The sequence below is a fragment of the Psammomys obesus genome, unplaced genomic scaffold (assembly GCF_907164565.1).
Source record: "Psammomys obesus unplaced genomic scaffold, mPsaObe1.curated_primary_1811, whole genome shotgun sequence".
In the NCBI taxonomy this organism is placed as follows: Eukaryota; Metazoa; Chordata; class Mammalia; order Rodentia; family Muridae; genus Psammomys; species Psammomys obesus.
In genome coordinates this window covers 10,856,785-10,877,936 of record NW_026596095.1, presented here as the reverse complement: position 1 = coordinate 10,877,936, position 21,152 = coordinate 10,856,785, and the positions used below count along the sequence as shown (strand labels likewise).

Below are 21,152 nucleotides of genomic sequence, written 5' to 3'. Positions count from 1 at the left end.
GCTTCCTGAGGTGTGATAGTTCTGTTTTGCAGACAAACGTGGAGGCCAGTGAGGCAGAGCCACAGTAGTTGGTTGGAATGTAGCACGTCCATTCTGGAGGAATGCTGATGACCCCAGTGCTGAGGCATTGGCTTACTCAGACACCGTTAAAAGCTCCTCTCGGCAAGTGTAAGCACAGTGATGAACTGCACGTGTTTCGACCAGCCACACATGCTTGCACGACAAACAACTCTGTGATGTTGGAAACTTATTTATCTTCTAAGAATTGGTTTTATATCTTGCTCTGCCAGCTCATAAAGCTGCTTAGAACCCTGATTTTTTTACTGTTGAGGAAGGGAACCTCTGACTAAGATTGGGCCATGAAGGGTACAGAATACAGAATCCATCCCAACACCCTGTGGCCTGGACACCGTTAGGCCTAGAGACTCATGTTAACAGTGACAGTGCATATTGCTGGAACATAGCAGAACTTAAGGCCATGGCATGGACTGACAGGAATTAGAACTATTCAGACCAAAGAGCAAAGCCATTGCCAAATCAAAGCACAGCAGACCCAGAGGAAGGCCATAAGCCCTTACTCCTTGTTCCCCCACGCTCTTTGAACTCTTGCTTGTGTCTTCTGTTGACCAGCTCCAACCACCAAGATCTAGAATGCAAGGGAGTCCAGCCTGTGGGTCTCCAGAGGCCACTGCACAAGGGAGTAGAAAATGGGCCTGGGAGGGAGGCTGAGCTTAATAACACGGCATTCCAGTAGGATCATAGTTCTGCAGGATGCTAGCCCAGAGCGTCTGCTCCCTGTGGAGCTAATGGGAATCCTCTGCCATTACCCTAATGTTCTGTCCCTTCAATGTCTGTAGCCAGTTGTTTTTCTATCCCATTTGGTGGTACAACATGGTACAAGCTTTATATATAGTCCTGGTATCTCTAATTTTCATTATGTCTAATTTATCATCATTTTGTCTCTTTGCTGAATTTCATGTCCTGACTAGTTTTTGTTTGTTTGTTCTCTTGCTTAGTTGGTTTTTGTTTTGAAACACGGTCTGTCTAGGTAGCCCTGGATGATCTGGAACAATCTATACGGAACCAGACTGGTTGAAGCCATTCTCCACCATGCCTGGCTGGATAGTTAGTTCACTTTAATCAAAGATTTCCTCCTTGGACTTACTCTTTAATATCCTAGTCACATGCTTTCCTCAGACACTGGGATGGTTTTTAGCATCTGTCTGTGTTGCCGTCTCCTACATCCACTTCCTGCGGATGAGCTCCAAGCTTCTGTGGTCACTTTCTGCACCAATACAGATATCCATTGGTATCTCTATCCAATGAATATTCTTCATTCTCTATTTCTTTTATTCACGTCAGTTTGGTTTGCCTGTTTCCTATTTCCTTACAATAATAAACTGTGTGTGTGTGTGTGTGTGTGTGTGTGTGTGTGTGTGTGTGTGTGTTTGGGAGGGGTGAGAACTACTTAAGATAGACTCGCAGGTTATCAGATGAAGTAAAAGTCAGGGTTGAATTTGTAACTCTCAGATCACCAGGCTTGCCTATTTGTTTCTCCCCGGAGAAGGCGGCATAGTGTCCACCAGTTATGTGATTCTCACTATTACTTTTTTTTTTTCTTAACTCCTCTCAGATTCGAAGCCAGAGCAAGGCGTCAGACTCTGGGCTGTGTGAGGGGGATGAAGTGGTGTCTATCAATGGCAACCCCTGTGAAGACCTCACTTACCCTGAAGTCATCAAGCTCATGGAAAACATAACGGACTCTCTCCACTTGCTCATTAAAAGGTAAGGCAAATTTTCTGGAAGAGTTATTGTGTCTTGAAGCTAAATGGGAGTAACTGTAGAGTCTACGCATATATATAGTTATGAGGGAAACGGTGGTGCTGGACAGAAAGTCAGGACAGTTAAATGTGTCAGCCCAGTGTATGAAAGCAAGTGATTCCATTCAGTGGGACTTTCTGGCTAGTTGAGAATTAACTTGAAAATCTTTGCTGAAAATCTTAGGTATTTTAGACCACATTTTTAGAAAGATCAGTGCATTAACCATAACAGTACTGTTTCCAAGATGAGGAGTTTCTGCAAGTTCAGGATCATAATTCTTAGATTCAAAGATGAATTGAAAATGATTGAGCATTAAACCGTTGGATGACACAATAATTTTTCACACAAAGATGATGCCTTGAAGACGGGAAAAGATTAAAGATAGATTTTCACTTGTCAGGACTTCCAATAAAACCATATTTGGGTAAGGAAAAGCAGGCTAGATAGAGATTTGGTGCTACCAAAGTATTATTTACAGTGTAGAAGAAACAAACAAACAAACAAACCACAAAGACAAACAAAGAGAGCATGTTCCTTCATTTTTCCCCCGTTCTGTAAGACTACTAAATTTTTGAAGAGCTCTAGCTTCCCCCTCTGTAAATAGTCTACATATAAATAAGGAATCAATCTTTTTTACTTTATTCCCTCTTTGTGTCTTCACTGACTGAACAAGGCCAGTTCCTATGGAACACATGGGACATGTTCTTCGGCTGCTGTTTCCATTATGATATTATCATAGGAGAAGACATTGGTTCAAAGCTCAAGCTTAGGAACCTGCCTCATTTTAGAAATGAATGGACGTGTTCTCTGCTGCTCTGAATAGCTAGCCTCTTGTTTTTCTCTTAAGTATTTTGAATTTCTAAGATAGAGTTAATTGGGTTGAAGAGCTGTAGCAGTGGTTAGGAGTACCTGTTGCTCTTGCTTAGGCATGAATTCGATTCTCAGCACCCACATGGTGGTTCAGAACTGTCTGTGATTCTAGCCCTGGGGGATCTGATGACCTCTTCTGACTCTCAAGGTGACCAGGCATACATGTGGTTTGCACATACACACACACACACACACACACACACATATGTGTGTGTAGGCTAAACAATATCACTGTGGACATCTGGGCACATTTCTGAAGCTAAACAGCCCTCAGTCATATCACTGTCCTCTGTCTTCAGAGGACCAGAGATTGTTACCCAGAGATGGCTGGCTAACAATATTTAAAAACAAAACAAAGCCCAGTCTTTTAATACCAAATCCCTATTAACTTAGATGTTATTTAAATCAAAAGAAATCATAAGCAAATGACTTCTAGTCGTACAAACTGTGAGACTGTATGTATGTATCTCCCTCTCGGGTCTTCAAGAGTTTTCATCCATGTGTTTACATTTCATTTTGGCTCCCAAAAAAATATTAGCACTGGCCTGTTTTCCTGTATCCTGTATTCTCTAAGGCTAGAGTGAATTGAAACTACTCTCTTTTCAGAAGTGCAACTGATGAATAAAATATTTCGAAGTTATTTCAGCTACCTCTGTGCCAGTGTTTGCTAGATTAAACATCTCTGCCTTTTGGCACTCTCAAATTTGGTTAAATTTCCTACATAAGAATGAACAATTGGGGGAAAGGCATAGAGAAGAAGAGGGAGGGAGAGTGGGATTGGGAGGGGAGGGGGGAGGGGGCTACACCTGGGACACAAAGTGAATAAACTGTAATTAATAAAAATTTAAAAGAATTTAAAAAAATAACTAGCTGGATTTGCTACCTCATGCTTATAATCCCAACACCTGGGAGGCAGAGACAGGAGGATCTTAGTGACTTGCAACCTAGGCTACAGCGTGAATTCCAGGCCCACCTGGTCTATAGTGTAAAGACCCTGTCTTAAGAAGTGAAACAAAGAACAGCCTAGCATGTTTCCAAAAGTAGAATTTTTAAACAGCATGTCATCACGAAGCTTTTCAGGTGACTTCCACAGAGAAAGCAACAGTTGGTTTGATTTTTGTCAGGTTTCCCCTAGATGCAGCCAGAACCGCAGTTAGAGGTAAACATTTTGCACATTGGCCTGGAATTCCACCACCACATAATTTTAGAGTAGATGCCTCTCAGGAGAGGAGAAGTAGGACCTCCGCCTCATGTGGATGAACCCTGCACTAACACCCCGAGGAAGCAAAAAGGGGAGAGGGGCCGCAGCTGCTTTAGAAAGTTTCCAAGCATGAGAGTGGAGGCGTGCCCTACAGCTGTTCTGAGAGTGACGCTCTCTTACCTATGGGCTTAGAGCTCGGAGGCTTAGAAGGTATTTGACTCCCGAACTGACATTGCTTCTCACAAACCCAACAATGCAAACCTGACTGTGCATGGATAGGTTTTTCATCAGAGAAGACTATGGGATAACTCTGGCCTCCTCAGCAGAGAGATAAAGAAACAGTCTTGAGTACGGAGATTCTACAAGGAAAATGCTACAGGGGACAAGCGCATCTCATTTTATCAGGGGAAGGCACCTCATATTATCAATACCCCATGACTTAGCAATCCATTGTGGCATAGAAAGGACTTCTTTTTGCACAGGAGATCTGGGCTCACTAGAGCTTAGAAAAGGACTTCTATTTTATCCTTTCAAGAATATAGTGGGTCTAAAAAGTATTTGTAGTTTAAGGTCACTCTGAAGCTCTGAGCTGTGCATGAGACTTGATAATGTCTAGACCAAAACCTACTCCACAGGACTCTGAAGTTTCTGGTCACTATAGCAAACATAGCTTGTTGGGATAACCCAATTTCAAATGAAGGTCATACAAAGCTACACCCGTGGGTTTTTTTGTTTTTTTTGTTTGTTTGTTTGTTTGTTTTTTTGTTTGTTTGTTTGTTTTTTACCACAAAGACTGGATTAAAGATGGGTTTATATTTCAAAGCTTTGTGTGTGAGCGTTTTCCTTGTACTTGAAAAACAATTTTATCTCGGAGCTCTTTAGCAGCCCTGTAGATGTGCTGTCAAGCTCTGTTTTCTAATACGTTGCCGTTATTGGGGGAATTTTCATTGTTCCTTGCATGAGACATCATGAATGTTGGAAAATTTTCTGACAGACTTAACTGTTTGGAATTATTTTTGAATGCAGACCGTCTAGCGGAGCAAGTGAGGCTTTGGACTCTGAAACAGAAAGCATAAACCACGAGCACCTTACACATGAGGGGCCCACGGAAAGTACCACCCTGCAGATTCTTCCAGCCACAAAGACCCAGCACGAAGACTTCTTTCTTGTTCCAGTCCAGACTGGAGTTCCCCTACCTGAGGACCAAGGAAATGATTGGGCTTACGCAGAACGTACAACCGGAGAAAAAGTTCCCCAGATGCTTGATTCCCAGGAAGGACACTTGGTAGAAGAGGTCATCTTAAAGGAGAAGGCAGGCGCAGTGCAGCCGGGCTGCGTGGTTGAGCTACAACTGTCCCTCACGAAGGACAGACAGCAGCGCACCAGTGGCCCAGCAGTGGCTCTCCAGGGAAATGAAAAATTCAAGTCTCCTGACCCAGACTGGGGCTCACGACCCGAGAGGGCTGTCCACATCAACTCCATCCCTGCTCCTGAGAAAGCAGACACTTCTCTGACGTCCAGCCCAGCAGTCCAGACCTCCAGCGGCCGAGAGTTGAGAGCGAGCCAGGGAAGAGACGCAGGAGGCGCGCGGCTGCCCCAGGTGGAAGTGATTCTAGATTGCTCTGACAGGCAGAAGGCGGAAGAGTGCAGGCTGCAGGCAGGAAGGGGGTGTGTGTCTTCTCCCGTGGAAGGAGGGCGGTCAGAAGCACCTCCTTCTCTGGTCTCCTTCGCGGTCTCATCAGAAGGCACTGAGCAGGGAGAAGATCAACGCTCGGGAAAGGATCACAGCAGACCACACAAACACAGAGCTCGACATGCCCGTAAGTCCTGCCATGGATTGGGGCGGGTGTCGGGGGAGCTGGGGTTTTAGTGTATTTTGCTAGTTGGACTGCATGAAATTTTTAGAAAGATTTTTCTTATGCCTTTTACTACCTTTAATATTTTAATTAATGCACAAAATAACAAATACAAATAGTTCGGAGAATACCAGTTTCTGAATTGGAAGCAGTAAATTTAAACTTCATATTGGACTTGTTTTTTCTTAAACTTTATGCTTTTCATGAACTTCATTTTATCCCAAAGATGCAGGGACTGTTAAAGAAAACCGAAGTATGCCTCTTTTTATTTGTTGAAAAACGTTATGACATTTTGTGTTAAAATACTCTACGAGTATTGGAAGCGATGCCGACTCCGTTTAAATGGCCAAAACAGTTCAGCCTTCCGAGGTGCCTTTGACACAGGCTCCACACTCTAATTAAAAGCAGAGCTTCATTTTTGAAGAAAAAAAAAAAGCAGCCTGCGGCTTGATGATGCTTGCAGAAGTGTTTGATGGACAGGGGCATGTGTGGCGCCCAGCAGTTACAGGATCCCTGCTGTTGTGTAAGCCTCACGAGGTGGCAGCCCTCTTCGGCAGCTTCACCACCTTCCAGACCTAAGTCTCCAGGGCCCTGCGAAGGCAGCTCAGTGTTCTTCCGTAGGAAATGTGCTTAACCCAAGGCCTCTGCTGGCATTTTGTTTTACCTGCACTGCTGAGGCCATAGACCGGATGAGGTCAAGGATTGCAGTCAAGTGTCTCTTTCATGTGCACGGTTCTTTTTCTTTAGTTTTTTGTTTGTTTATTTGTTTGTTTGTTTGTTTGTTTTACCCACTTCAGAGTTTACTCTGAGGCTGCGAAGGCTGACCGGTACACAATGGCAGCGAACTTGGATGCTCCAAGCAGTGCATCAGCCTTTCTAGCCCTTGTTGTTCCTTTGGGTGCATATTTTTAGCACAGCCATTTGGAGCTCTGCTGGCCAGTGCCGGTGGCCACTCCTTATACTTTAGGCACCCTCACATACATAGCGTGTTAAACCTGAGGGTTAGGACCGCATGTGCGTATCTCTCGTGTTGGCAGTGAGCAGACAACTGTGCAGCTGTTACTGTCAGTTTAGTAACAAGCTGTAACATCACTAGTCAAGAATCATTCTTTAGTAATGGCCAGATTTTGGACTATTTTGTCTGCACAAAATTTGATAACCAGGAAAACATGCATACAGTTACCCTCCTCTTTTTTTTTTTTTTGTTTAACTAATCAAGTCTGATTTTTAACAACAACAAGTTCCACACATGAAATATCTAATTTTTCTGATATCTTCCGTTAACTCAAGATGTTAAAAAATTATTTGTGGATCGTGCTCATTAAAAATGATTACAATTAATTGATGCTATAAATTAACTTACCATTAATTTGGTTTTCCTAATAAAATAAAAACGTAAACTTTTGCCATTTTAAAACTGCCAAGTTATTTTTTAGTGGCATAATTCCCACATCAGCTTCAATGTTAAGTTTCAAAGTTCTCAAGTCACATAACTTTTAAACTCCTCCAAGGTTTACACTTATTCTTTCTGTAACTTAAACAGCATTGTATTCACAGGAGCCTGCTACGTTTACAAAATTGTGTAGCTGTTGTAAGTTTGTGATAGACTTTCACAGTGTTATAGTACTCTGAAATACCACTAATTAACTCAGTACTGTGCATCATTAACTCAGTATTATGAGTTTATGTTAATCCAGTAGCTCAATGGAAAGATTTGTGGTTGTCAAAGTAAAAGAGAAGAAACTTAAATATTTAAATGCATTGCATTGAAACATTCAGTTTTAAGATTTTAACTTTTAAATATGGCTGTACAAAGTACATCTTGTTCTTAAAGCATGTTCCATTCCTAAAGTATATTCTTTTTAATCCAATCATATCCCATTAGCTGGCACTTTTAAGCCTGTTTTTCATGAAGCTTAAGAACCCTTGGGGGTGGGGTGGTGAGGTGTGATCTGTGTTCTAAGTCAGCATATATAAAGCTGTATTTATATGAGTAAATGGAACAAGACACTGGACTGTGCTATACGTTACTATTATGTAAGCGCAAATTTGAAGATAAAAGTGGTGTAGTTCAGTGCCAGATCATGTGCCAGAACACATAGAGAGACTGGGGGGTGGGGGACGCACAGGGAATGAATTAAAAAAATAAATGAGTTAGATCTCTTATTTCTATAACAAATTATAAGAATTCTTCATATCTCTATATATTCATTTCACTCATCGGGGATCAATGTCTGTGCATTACTCCTTGCAATTCATCAACCCAGTACAATTTGTGCACTTTCCCTAGGGCTCAGGAGGAGTGAAAGTCTGTCTGAGAAGCAAGTGAAAGAAGCGAAGTCTAAATGCAAAAGCATCGCTCTCCTTCTGACGGATGCTCCCAACCCAAACTCCAAGGGGGTGTTGATGTTTAAGAAGCGCAGGCGGAGGGCCCGGAAGTACACCCTAGTCAGTTACGGTACCGGAGAGCTTGAACGAGAGGAGGAGGAGGAGGACCAGGAAGAAGGTGACAGGGACGAAGTAGGTGAAGTTGCCTTTCTCGGGACGAGCGAGTCGGAAGTGGAGGAAGAGTTACCGTCCGACCTCGACGACAGCGACGACGCACAAGTGGTGAACTTCGACTGGGATTCCGGACTGGTGGACATCGAAAAGAGACTCGAGAACAGAGGGGACAGGATGGAGATGCTGCCGGACACCACGGGCAAGGGGGCGCTCATGTTTGCCAAGAGGAGGGAGAGGATGGAGCAGTTCGCGGCCCAAAACGAAGAGGAGAAGACGACGACGACGACGATGACGATGGCGGCGGGCGGGATGGCAGGCGGAGGAGGCCCGGCCGCGCCCCAGATGGACGGCCTGAGAGCCGTGACTTCTTCTTACCGGAGGCGAGAGGAGGAATCGGCGAGGACGCAGAGCTCCGTGAGCGAGGGCGCCTTTCGGGTGGGCGTGCCGCAGCAGAACGGCCTCAGCGCGGCGCCCGAGGCCGCGGGGGCGCACAGGGTGGCCCCGACCAACCGGACCGCCAGGCCCTTCCTGGGAACCGCGAACCAGCCGGCCGCCCCCTTCTCCCCGGCGCGGGCCGCGACCAGCCCCGTCTCGGACTTGCCTGCGCCGCCGCCTTACTCTGCCGTCTCGCCCCCACCCGAGGCCTTCTCCAGGGGGGTCTCCAGCCCGAGCGCGGGCCCGGCGCCGCCCCCGCCGTGGCCGCAGCCCGCCCCGTGGTCACCGCCAGCCTTCTACGACTCGTCCGAGCAGATAGCTTCCCGCGACGAGCGGATCGCGGTGCCCGCGAAGAGAACGGGAATCCTGCAGGAGGCCAAAAGGCGGGGCACCACCAAACCCATGTTTACCTTCAAAGAAACCAAAGTGAACCCCAACCCGGAACTCCTGTCGCTTCTTCAAAACGCGGAAGGCAAGCGAGGCACTGGAGCCGGAGGAGATTCTGGACCGGAAGAAGACTACCTCAGTTTGGGTGCAGAGGCCTGTAACTTCATGCAAAACTCTGCCAAGCAGAAGACCCCACCTCCCGTGGCTCCGAAGCCTGCGGTCAAGTCCTCCGCCTCGTCCCAGCCAGGAACCCCAGTTTCTCCAGTCTGGTCCCCGGGAGTGGCTCCAGCCCAGCGCCCTGCCTTTCCCACATCAAACCCGCCGAACCCACCGCAGGTGACTGCTGTGTCCTCCATCAAAATAGCCCAGCCTTCCTGCCCTTCTGCCCGGCCCGCGAGCGCCCTGAACCTGGCTGGTCCCTTCAAAGGGCCCCAAGCAGTAGTAGTCAGCCACACCTACACACCCAAGCCGTCAGCACCCACACCGCTAGTAAACGCTGCTCATGCTGGTGCAGGGGGACCATCCAATGAGCTTCCTGGAATGAGCGGGAAAGGAGCCCAGCTCTTTGCTAAAAGGCAGTCCAGGATGGAGAAGTACGTGGTGGATTCCGACACTGTGCAAGCCCACACAGCGCGCGCCCAGTCTCCCACTCCATCCCTGCCCGCCAGTTGGAAGTACTCCTCCAACGTCCGAGCACCCCCTCCTGTGGCCTACAATCCTATCCATTCCCCCTCCTACCCACTGGCTGCTCTCAAGAATCAGCCGCAGGCCGCCCAAGCCTCCAAAACGAGCAAGAAGAAGGGCAAGAAACCGCTTAACACTTTGGATGTCATGAAGCATCAACCGTATCAGCTCAACGCGTCTTTGTTTACCTTTCAACCCCCTGATTCAAAGGATGGTCTCCCTCAAAAGTCAACGGTCAAGGTCAGTTCGGCCCCGGCCGTGAAGCAAGCCCTTCCTCCCCGGCAGGCGGTGGTCGGCTCGCCCACAAATGCACAGGCTTCCTCGGTGTACTCCGTCCCGGCCTACACCTCTCAGCCCTTCTTCGCGGAGGCCACCTCGCCAGTCAGCGCATCCCCCGTGCCTGTGAGTGTCCCCAACTCTCCAAAACAAGAATCGACCTCCTCCGCGTCCTATTTTGTGGCTCCAAGACCGAAGTTCTCAGCCAAGAAAAGCGGGGTCACAGTTCAGGTGTGGAAACCGTCTGTTGTGGAGGAGTGATCTTGTAGCTGAAGCTGAGTGTCCACTTTGCTTGAGATGAATTGTTTGCGGTGTTGAGTCCCCAAGAATGCTTAGCAGATCCTCAGATTACCTAATTTCAGATATGTTACCTCCCAGTCTGGGTCCAAGAAGCATAATAATATGTTTTTGGGTCGAAACCCCAACACAGTTCGACTTAAAATATATTTATTTTCTTTGCACACTTAACACTATCGCGAGCTCCCAGAATAGGCCTGTGACGTCATCTTAAGTAAGCAGGGTTCTTAGATTTATGCTCTAGCCTCGAGACAGTGACCAGGGTATCCAGGCTTGGGGGCACAGCCTTTAGGAAGTCTAACGGCTGTGCCCCCATAGTGAAAGGGCTCAGATGTGGTGAAAATGTAACATGACTGAGATGCCCTTCGAGTCATTCTTTAGCTCTGTTCCTGGTATCAAGGAAATAGGAAATTTCTCAAGGATGGGAATGAGCTCTGCTCAGTCCCCTCAGATGCCTGTTTGCCTCAGAGAAGGTCACTTGTCAGGGTTTATGAAGCTTAGCAATAGGTCCTAAGGAGAATCTTAGGCACACAGCACTTACTCTGTATTGGATCCTCTCCTAGATGGCCTCACATACATCGACTCACTCCAAAAGACGTATCTGAAGGAATTAGGATAGGTGGAGAAATCTCGTTATCTTTAGGAATGGGTTCCCATGGCCCTTCCTGGTTTCTTAAGGAACTATTGAGTACATCTCCCATTGCCCATGGAAAGCACTTGCTTGTTTTCCGCAGCTGAGGCAAAGAGTAGCACAGTAGAATGAAGTAACGTGAAAAGGAGAATGGACACAAAGTCACACGTGACTTTTGTTTTACATTGAGAAGCCACATAATTGGGACCGGAAGGGTTACTGACCACAGGAGCTGGTGCATAGAGGCAAAACAAGAACTGTGGAGAGCCTCTCTGGGTGACCTCACAGATTTTCTTCTCCTGTTCCAGTTGCTCTTCTGACGAGTGCTTCCTCCACTGTCCCTTGCAATTCTCTTCTTGCTCCTTTCTTTTCCTGTTTGTACTGATGAACCAGCGTAGTTTGAACAAGGTTACCTTGTAAACTTGGATCAGTTGTACGCCATGTGGTTGTCCAGCTGGCGATGAGGTTAATGCTGCTCCTGATCGCAAACCCGAAGACCTTTCTCATATCTAGTTTAAGTCTGAGTGTAACCAACCACGGAAAATGCTCAACCTGAGTTAATGTAGAGGAGAGCAAGCGATTACCACAGCTCCAGGGAAAACCCCCTGCTCTGTGCAGGGGGTGTGTCTAGAGACTTCATGTAAAGGCTTTCCTGGTTTGAGGGCACACAGTGCCATTTCAGTCTCAATGTCTTCTCTGTCACTGCCATTCTGCTGTATTCCACTATCCTATTAAAATATCACCTTCTTCTCTGTCTGTTCCTTGTTTGTATTTTTTTTTAAAGGCTTTGGGTATGACTGTGCTCTGATCTTAATCATTTCTCTAATGTTTCTCTTATAGCATCTGAATTTCCCTTTGCAGAGCTTCTGTTTCTTTTTTGGGAGTATCCACTGTGAAATCGTCAGTTTTAGGTATCCCCAAAACATGATGAGCAGTGGGTGAGCCGCACAGTGATGGGGCTGATGGTCCCGCTTTCCTCTCTATAAACCCTCCCATTGCATTTGGGGGTGATACAACAAGGAGTTATTTGGTCTCTAGTTGCCTTTATGGAAATCAATTAGGAAGATTCTTGTAGAATACAGGGGGCAAACCAGTCCCCTATACAACACTATTTGTGTCACTTACTGCCTGCATTGGCAGTTTGTTAAATGCTGTTTTCTTTTTCTTATGGAACAAATGACAAGGGTCATTTCATATAACTTTACCTTTTTGTTTGTCTGCTTTGTTTTTGTTTTGTTTTTTTGAGACAAGTTTTCTCTGTGCAGCCCTGACTGTCCAGGAACTGACTCTGTAGAGCAGGCTGGCCTTTGACTCAAGATTTCCACCTACTTCTGCCTCCTGAGTGCTGGGATCAAAGGTGGGCACCGCCACCATTGTGTGGCACAACTGCGTTCTTGACATCGCGTAAGTGAGAAGAGAGACATAGAACTCATGGGTGCCCTGCCTCAAAGCTGACAGGTGAAATCATTGGTTCAAAAGTTCCCTGGCTCGTGGCCACTCAGTGGTATCCCCAGGTACACAGCAGTTCGTGGTGTGCAGTAATGAGCAGTGTCTTGGTCTGACAGGTGCCTTCAGCAGAGCCGCTATCTGTAGTTCACAGCTAACACGGCTATGCCCTCTTAGATCTAGAGACTGCCTGTGGGACTAGAAAAATCTCTAAGAGACACACCTAGCTTACAGACACAGTATCTACAGTTTCTTCCAGAAGGTAGCAGGGGCCTCATCCAGGACCACAGGGTCCGTGGGTGGAAACTAGATGGAACTCTCCAGGAGACGAAGCATGGGAAGAAGACCAGGCCAACTCCCTGGGCAAGATGGGCTTTCCTCCTCTCCTCCCTCCTTCAAGAAGCGGCCTGCGCCGCCCCTCAGTTGGCGTTATGGCAGGGATGGCATTGTAGCAGGTAGGAGTTAGAACTCCAGCTCTAACCGCTGCCACACCCATTTCCATACTTGAGTCCCGGCTTTGCTTAGGTGGAGGTGGTCGGGGTAGCTGGTTGGCTGGATGGGGAGTCTGCAAAAGCAGTTTCTGTTTCTTTTTCTTTTCTTTCCTTTTCGTTTTCTGCTGGTTGCTTTTGCTTGCTCTTTGCCTCTTCCCTTTGTCTTTGGTAATTCATGAAGTGGATTTCTGTTGTCTACAGTATCAGTAGTGAATCCCTGCTTGTGCCTTGTGTGGAACGCCTGAAGAAACAGCACCCAGAGGGGTCTGCTGGGTGCTTCACCCACTGTGGTAATCACAGCCGCTAATCGGCTGAAGGACTATGCTAACTTCTCCTTCCCAATACCTCAGGCCTCTCTTCCCAGCAGGCACACGGTGCTGTGGGAAGTCCACACAACAAGGAAGACTCCAGGAGGAAGGCAGGTAGTAAGTAAACACAAGCCCAGCATCTCCCCGTTTTATAGAGGAACTGCATTGACACCTTAACCTAAGAGCACTCACTAGCCTGTCTCTAACACTTGAGTATGTAAGGTGTTCTGTTGTGGGAGCGGATAAGACACGTTTAGACTACCCACTGTCACGATTATAGAACTGTTTTATGATGCACATTTAGGTGACCATTTTAGAGCATGTAAAAGGGCACTGTCTGCAATGATTGTTGCCGGTAACGCACGTCAACAGTCCTTCTTAATATTCACAAGAGGCAGCTGATTCTAAGCACAGGCGAATGTGTCTAAGTTACAAACAGTTATTTAACATAAGCTGATGTCTTTCATTCTAGATCAGTGGTTCTCAGTCTTCCCAATGCCGTGACCCTTTAATACAGTTCTTCATGCTGCGGTGACCACCCCAACCATAAAATTATTTCATTGCTACCTTATAATTGTAATTTTGCTACTGTTAGGGACTGTAATGCAGATCTGATCTGCAGGCTATCTCACGTACAGCCCCCGAGGAAGGGTCATTTGACCCCCAGGTTGAGAACAGCCGTTTTGGTTAAAGCCGACCTCTCTCAGTGTAGAACAGTGTAGAGTCATCAACAGCCTGTTTTCTAGCATCAGTGGTCGCCTCTGCAATGTCGAAAACAAACAATCCAAACAATCCTCTTCTAAAGGGATGGACTAGCGTGCGAGGCTTCGTTCCTGTTTACAGTCGCCGGGTTAAAGAATGCTAATGGTCCTTGTTACCTCTGAAAGCACAAACCTCGCTGAGGCCCTACAAATAAAGCCCACGGAGAGCAGCAGACTCATGGTCTGCTTGCGGGGTGTCCTGACAGTCCTTTAGTACAGAGCCCGCAAGCACCCACATCCTAAGGGTGAGTTCCTGGTGTCAGCAGGACTCTCTCTCCAGTCCCCACCAGCCAGGCAGGAAGGGTAGTTGAAATCACAGTCATCAAGAAATGACTGTTTGCTGAAAGGCTTAATCCTTGACATGCTTTCAGAAGGAAGTGTGGAGAACACGCTCAACTCTCCTGAAGTCAGAGTTGTTGAGTTTACTTTTAAAAGTATATGTGTGTGTGTGTGTGTGTGTGTGTGTGTGTAAATTTCTACAACCAGTGTTCCCAGAAACAGTGGCCCTCGGTGGTCTTAGGTCCCATCTGGACTCTGGTGGGACACCAAGATTTTTGTTAACACTTCAAAGCTGTTGGCGGAGTCAACAAGTGTTCTGGGAAAATGCTGGGGTGAAATTCTTCTCTTGACTTCCTGCCAGAGTTGGCCTCCGGCCGCAAAGCAGACCAGCGCATTCCCATAGGACCCAAACACCAGGCAAAGTGCTGACGGACCAGACGCCACACATCACCCTGTGAGCTTCCATCCCCCACAGGAGCACCAAGACACAACTGGTTCCTTGACACGTGAAGTCGGTTTCCGGGATTTTTTAAGTGTGTGTCTGTCTGATGCATGTACACTAAGCTACCACTTGGCACTCGGATAGCAGAGAACCTCTCAGAGGCCAGTGAGTGAAGAGGATGTTAATTTTAACATTGTCCAATCAGGGTTCAGCGGTGTCTTGTGCACACAGATGCAGGTTCCCGGGTTCAATCCCCCAGACTGCAGTGAGGAGAAAAGTCAAGTCCTGTTAGACATTTCTCTGATTACTGAGTTCGTCAGATGGTTGTCAGTTAACGGTACAATTCAAGGGTAAGCAGAGGCTAGGCTTGCACTAGCTCCAACAAGCGTTTTTTTGTTTTTTTTTTTTTCATTATGGGCATGCATTAGTTTTTGCTTTTATTTTTTACTTTTTATTTTTAACTTGTAAAGATCCTGGTCATGGTCTTTGTTTATCTCATTCTTGCCCTGTTTGTATACACTCAGAGTGCCTTATCACTGCCAAGCTGTTAATTCAGAGTCCCTAAGCCTATACACTCTCTCTTTCCTCCCTTTTTCAAAGGGAACACTCAATGTTCAAAGCACACTGCAAAGATCTGACCCCACAGTTTCCACCTCCTCTGCTCCATAAGAAACGTTCCTGGTATGTTCATGAGAAACAGTTTAAAGTCAAAGGACTGTAGTTGGCCCTGCATGAAAAAAAAAGAAATTGCGCCTTGTAGGCATAAACAGAAAAATGCTCTTCTTGGAAGTTGACATCAAAGAGTGCTGTGTCTTGTTACACGTTATGGGGGAATGGTGTTTTCAAACACCAAATGAAGGAAGACTTATAGTCTTTATCAGGATGGCAGTTAGGGATGGAAGCTGGGGCAGCCATTCACAGGGATGGAAGCTGAGGCAGCCATTCACAGAGATGGAAACCATTCAGAGGGTGTCACAGCTTCTGAGGACTAGAGTGAAGGCAGAAAGTAAAGGGACAATTAACATTAATCATCTGTATGTCAGGAAGTCTGTGATATATTTTATATAAACTGTAATGATAAATACTTACCTTTCCAAACCTTTAGCCCTGAGTCCACTGAGTGTCTTTCATTCAATATCCTTTGGACCAGGAATCTAGGTAAGGGAGGTAGCACCTTTTATGCCCGTTTTATGGACTGTAGATGAGATTCCAAGGCACAAAAGCTAGAAGAGGCCTTGCCCTAGGTTACACACTAAGCTAGCATGCCATGGATAACTCAGTGTGCAGTTTGCCTTTTTTTTTTTTCATTAATTATTTATTTGTTCATTACACAGGTTTTTTGAGGGTTTTGTTTTTGTTTGTTTGTTTTGTTTTGAGATAAGGTTTTTCTATGTAGCCTTGCTTTATAGACCAGGCTGGCCTCGAACTCACAGAGATCTGCCTGCCTCTGCCTCTCTGACTGCTGGAATTACAGGCATGCTCCACCGAGGCTATTTGTTCATTTTACATCCCAAACACAACCCCACCCTGGCACATCAAGTCAAATCAGGACTAAGGGCCTCTTCTTTCAATGAGCAGCCTGCTTTCCCAACCAGCCACACTACATTCACTCCTTGGAATGACCTTAAAAAGGAAGGCAATTTTCTGCTTTATGAAGTACCTGAAACTCAGAATGGTTGACAAGATGTCTAACAGTCCAATAGAAAGTTGAACAAGGGAAATAAAGATGAAAATCTTTCCCTCTGTTTGCAAATGCCTATCATTGAGCTCTACCAATCACACTAAGATATTTTTCATTTCTTTCTTGGTTCAGAAGAATTCATGTAGCTTTTGTGCAAGTTCTGAGCTTTGGATAGTGAACGAGGCTCAAATAGATGCCTACCAGCCAAGCCTGTACTCTCCATACAAGACCACATGGTTTTTACCCTGTACTTTCACCCCATAGACCTGCTATTGTGCAAGCAAATTCACCATATAGTTCTCTGTGCTGTAAAATGGCTTTGGATACAGTGAGTGGCCTTACAAAGGCCCCCTACTTGCATCATAAGATAGCCCATAAATTCATATACTGTGACAGCTTGTCAAAATGAAAATAAGTTGAAGAAAAACAAAAAAAGCTGTCCCTGGCAGTCAGGTTGTGTGACTAGGTTACACCCACTGTCTAGGCAAGGGATGTGATTTATAAGATAGAATGGGGGCTGGAGATGCAGCTCAGTCAGTGGTAGATCATCTGCCAAGCATGTGTGATGCCCTAGGTTTAATCCCTGGAATGAAAAAGTAAAATGGAAGCATAGCAAAGCCTGAGAGAGGAGGATGGTGATGCCGGGGAGGAGAAGCACAAGCAGAAAACTGCACACTGCACAAAAGGAAACATCCCTAACCCTGGCTGTAGGTAATTAAAAAACATTTCCCGTTAAGTAGTCACCAAACTTGGGTTACTTCAAAACCCATAAGTTTGGGCATTTCAACAGTAAGAAGAAGAAGAATGAGGGACTCGCCAGTTTTCAGTGCTCCAAAGAACACAAGTTATTGTCACTGGGATCTGTGAGAGCGACACTTCGGTTGAGCCAGCAGCCACCCTGGCTCTCCGTGGAGGAATCAAGTCCTTCCTGCTATGCAGACCCCATTGGAAGATCCCTCACCACACACATATCCCCACCCTAGTCAGGGTTACTGTATCTGTGATGAAACATCCTGACCAAAATCAAGGTGGGGAGGAAAGGGTTTGTTTGGCCTACACTTCCACATTGTAGTTCATCACTGAAGAAGTCAGGAGCTCGAGCAGGGCAGGAATCTGGGGGCAGGAGCCGATGCAGAGGCCGTGGAGGAGTGCTGTTTACTGGCTTGTTGCCCACAGCTTGCTCAGCCTGCTTTCTTAACACCAGCCTAGCGGCGTCACCACCCACAATGGGCTGGGCCCTTCCACATCAATCACTAATTAAGAAAATGCTCTACAGCTTTGCCAACAGCTCGATATTAAGGGGATTTTTTTTCCCCCAGTTAATTAGCTAGCACAATCCCTGTCAAATACTTCCCAGCAACCATAGTCTTCACCTTACATTTCAGGAAAATGTACCAGAAAGAATCTTAAAAAACAACAACAACAACAAAATAAACCCTGTGATTTGGGGGTGGGGTGTAGCTCAATGATCAAAGGTAATCACTTCTTATGTAAATTCCATGTGGGAGTATACGAGATAACGCATATACACTCTGAGCACACAGAGGCAGTTTTCCCTTTTATTATTTTTTAAGATAAAGTCTCGCTGTGTATTCCTGACCGACTTGGACTCACTGCAAAGCCCAGGCTGCCCTGCAAACTCGCTGTGAGCCTCTCGCCTCACCTCATCCTCCTGAGTGCTAAGATGATAAGTGTAGGCCACCATTCCCCAACCAGATGCCCATTTCATACTGGTGAAGAGCGTGTCCTTCAGGGATTGAGAGAGAGCTTAGAGGTTGAGAGCACTCGTCGCTTTCCCGGGAGACCAGGGTTTCATTTCCAGCACCCACTTTGTAAGGCTAGCTGTAAATCCAGTTCCGGGGGATTCACTGCCCTCTCCTGGCCTCTGGTGGCACTGCACACATGTACATAAAAAGAAGTCATTCCTAAGGGGAGTGGGTGGGTGGGAGTACGGCCTTAGAGCCGAACTGCCTTCATCTTAATCTAGCCCTGTGTCTTGTAAGTTTCAAGGCTTTCAGCACATGATTCTGCCTCTCCCTATGGTGTATCCCAGCTGTAAAATGAAGATTATACAAATGCCTGTGCAGCGTGTGTATAGAGCAACCGCTGGCTTGTGGAAATCGCTGGCTTGTGGAAATCGCTGGCTTGTGGAAATCGCTGGCTTGTGGAAACCGCTGGCTTGTGGAAACCGCTTAGTGAATGTTGGCGCTTGTTATTCTATTAACGACACACACACTACAGACAACAGCTGCTGTTTCGAGGATTCCGCAGGGAAATGTTACCGAACAAGATTTGTGTGGATCCCATTTTTTTTTTTTTTTAAAGGAAACTACAAGCCACTAAATGAGAACCAGGAGAAGCAGGATGGAATGTCTGTCCTTCAGTTAGTTGAATGCTTGGCTGCATGCATAAGGCCTAAGGGTCAGTCCCCACAGTTATGAAACCAGGTGTGTTAGTGCACGTTGCAATGCCTGCACTTGAAGGTTAAGGCTGGAAGAGCAGGAGCCAAAGTTTGAGTCCACACAAAGCGCTTGAATCTAACCTAGGCTGAGAGACCCTGTCTAGTATCTGTATAAATCCCATATTGTCATCAGGAGTCTAATTCCCCAAATAGTTGAGGTGTCTTCGTTGATTTCTGTCGTTGCTTGTGTTAGGTATGTTCTCGCTATGTAGCCCGGGATATCCTGGAGCTCACACCTCACCCAGTGTTTCACCTACAGGTGTCTGCGCCCCTCCCCCACCTCCATCGCTCCAAACCTGTAGGCTTACTCTCCGCTCGCCTGCTTTTCATTTTTCTGCTCTGCAGTCATCAGGTGTGCTGGCAGAGTTTCAGTGACCTGCTGTGACATTTTGGTATAACATTCAATTCAAAAGACTGCTATCAACAGTGCAAATGTAATGTAGTTAGCAATATGGAGAGCACTCTTTGGGGAGAGGTATTTGTAAGTCCAATATATTCTCAAAGTAGAATAGGGGGTCCAGTGGGGGTCACCGAAGCTTAACGAGGCCCATCATATAGAAAATGGAGCACTCCTTCCCTAAAGCTGTCCCATGCCTTCAGTGTTCTGACAACACCCTCTGACTCATTCATCCACTGCAGCTCACTGTCTGGAGGCCTGCTGCAGCTCCCTGGGAGGACAAAGGGCCAACAACCCATCCTATTTTGCTGTACTTGATCTCCTTGCCTCAAAGGAATGGTTACTTTCCATAAACACAGTAAAACGGTCTCCACAGAGCAAGCGCCCCACCCGGCCCCAGCCCGCCCTACCCTCACCCTCTCTTCTCCACCCAGAAGGCATGAAAGCCAATCTCCCTAGGAGATGCAGGGAGGGACTGAACATCCCAGCTGCCTTTCAAGCCCAGGGAATTTTTGTGGATTTCCTGGTACTTCTAGAGGGTTTCTGAGTCAGAAGCAGAAGTCCGATCACAAATCACAACAAGCTTCCATTTGGAATGTTTATTCGGATCCAGAATACTTTTTGTTTCAAATCTAATTAAATTGGCATAGCTTGGTTTCCCTTCTGTGACAGACTAAAAACAAAACACAACTGGGCCCCAAACAGCAACAACAAAAATCCAAAAGCCACAGCTGGGTCTTGAACTGGCTTACACATAGTCATTTTTCTTGTAGTGTATTTCAAACGTATTGATGCCCTCAACAACCACCCATTTCAGCTTAAGAATCAATACAGAATAAACCTGACAGGTTTATACACCAGGGGGAAGCTTAAGGCGAGAATCTGTCCCTTCACAATCAGGTTTCTGTTTTTTGTTTGTTTGTTTGTTTGTTTCTTTTATTTTCCTTTCCTTTCCTTTCTTTTCTTAAATCACTCTTAACACCAGTGGACGGTGGCCTGGCCCCCTGGCCTGCTTGATAATGCTTGTCAGATACAGCTGACTGTAATATGAACTCCTTAGATGCCGGAATCTGAGGTAGGCAACGCCTGCTGAAGCCACCATTCTGGTGCAAACTGGTAATCCCAGTATGTGGTAGGTAGAGGCAGTTAGATTAAGAGTTCAAGATCACCCTCAGCTTTGGCTGTAAACTAGCCTGAACTTCAGGAGACCCAATCTCAAACCAAACGAACCAGGAACTAAACTGCTGAAGTAGCACAATTTCATTCGTGACCCTAAAACAAAGAGAAAACATCACTCCAAAGGTTTGATTTTAATTTTAATTTGGCACTTTATCAGCTCAGCAAAACTAATTCCTTTGTACATAGCACATGTGTTTGAGTAAACTATTTTTGCCTTTTCAGTGTTTTTTATTTATCCGGGATATTTTGATAGGGATTGTTTTGCGTTTTTTGGAGACAGGGATTGACTCCGCGGCCCAGCGTGCTGGGAACTCCATGGAACCCTGCTGGCTCTGCCTTCTAAGTGTGAGATTACAGGATGCCCCACCATGCCTGGCTCTCTTTCTGGCGTTTTATGGCATGGTTTTCCAACTTCCATTCGCAGGGGAATAAAGATTGGCACGACCACAGCTTAGGCGCTTACTTAGTAGGTCTGGATGGGAGCCGGGAAATTGCCATCTAACACGCCGACGGGTGATTTTGATACTAACTGCTTTATTCTTTAAGACTCTTAATGATTTGTGGGCTCTGCGCGCCCGGGACAGCCAGATCCTTCGGGCTCTGAGGCTGCGGAGAAGGCCTGAAGCAAGCGTAGCGTCTAACGTCCGCCAGGTGGCAGCAGACTCTTCCCCGCTCGTAGAGCGTCCCAGGCCGCCATTCCAAAGACTGTGGCTCAGCAGCTGATTTGTTTTACTGAAAGAGGTCCTT

General features: G+C 46.3%; 1 protein-coding gene across 1 annotated transcript in view; it reads left to right on the top strand.

The window, feature by feature from the left end:
* Synpo2 (synaptopodin 2) overlaps window positions 1-21,152 on the top strand; it is a 144,928-nt gene that overhangs the window by 105,378 nt on the left and 18,398 nt on the right. Inside the window, exons 2-4 of the mRNA XM_055628184.1 lie at window positions 1,634-1,785; window positions 4,919-5,712; window positions 8,039-10,263. Of these exons, the coding sequence (XP_055484159.1) occupies window positions 1,634-1,785; window positions 4,919-5,712; window positions 8,039-10,263 (3,171 nt within the window). The remainder of the gene's footprint in view (window positions 1-1,633; window positions 1,786-4,918; window positions 5,713-8,038; window positions 10,264-21,152) is intronic.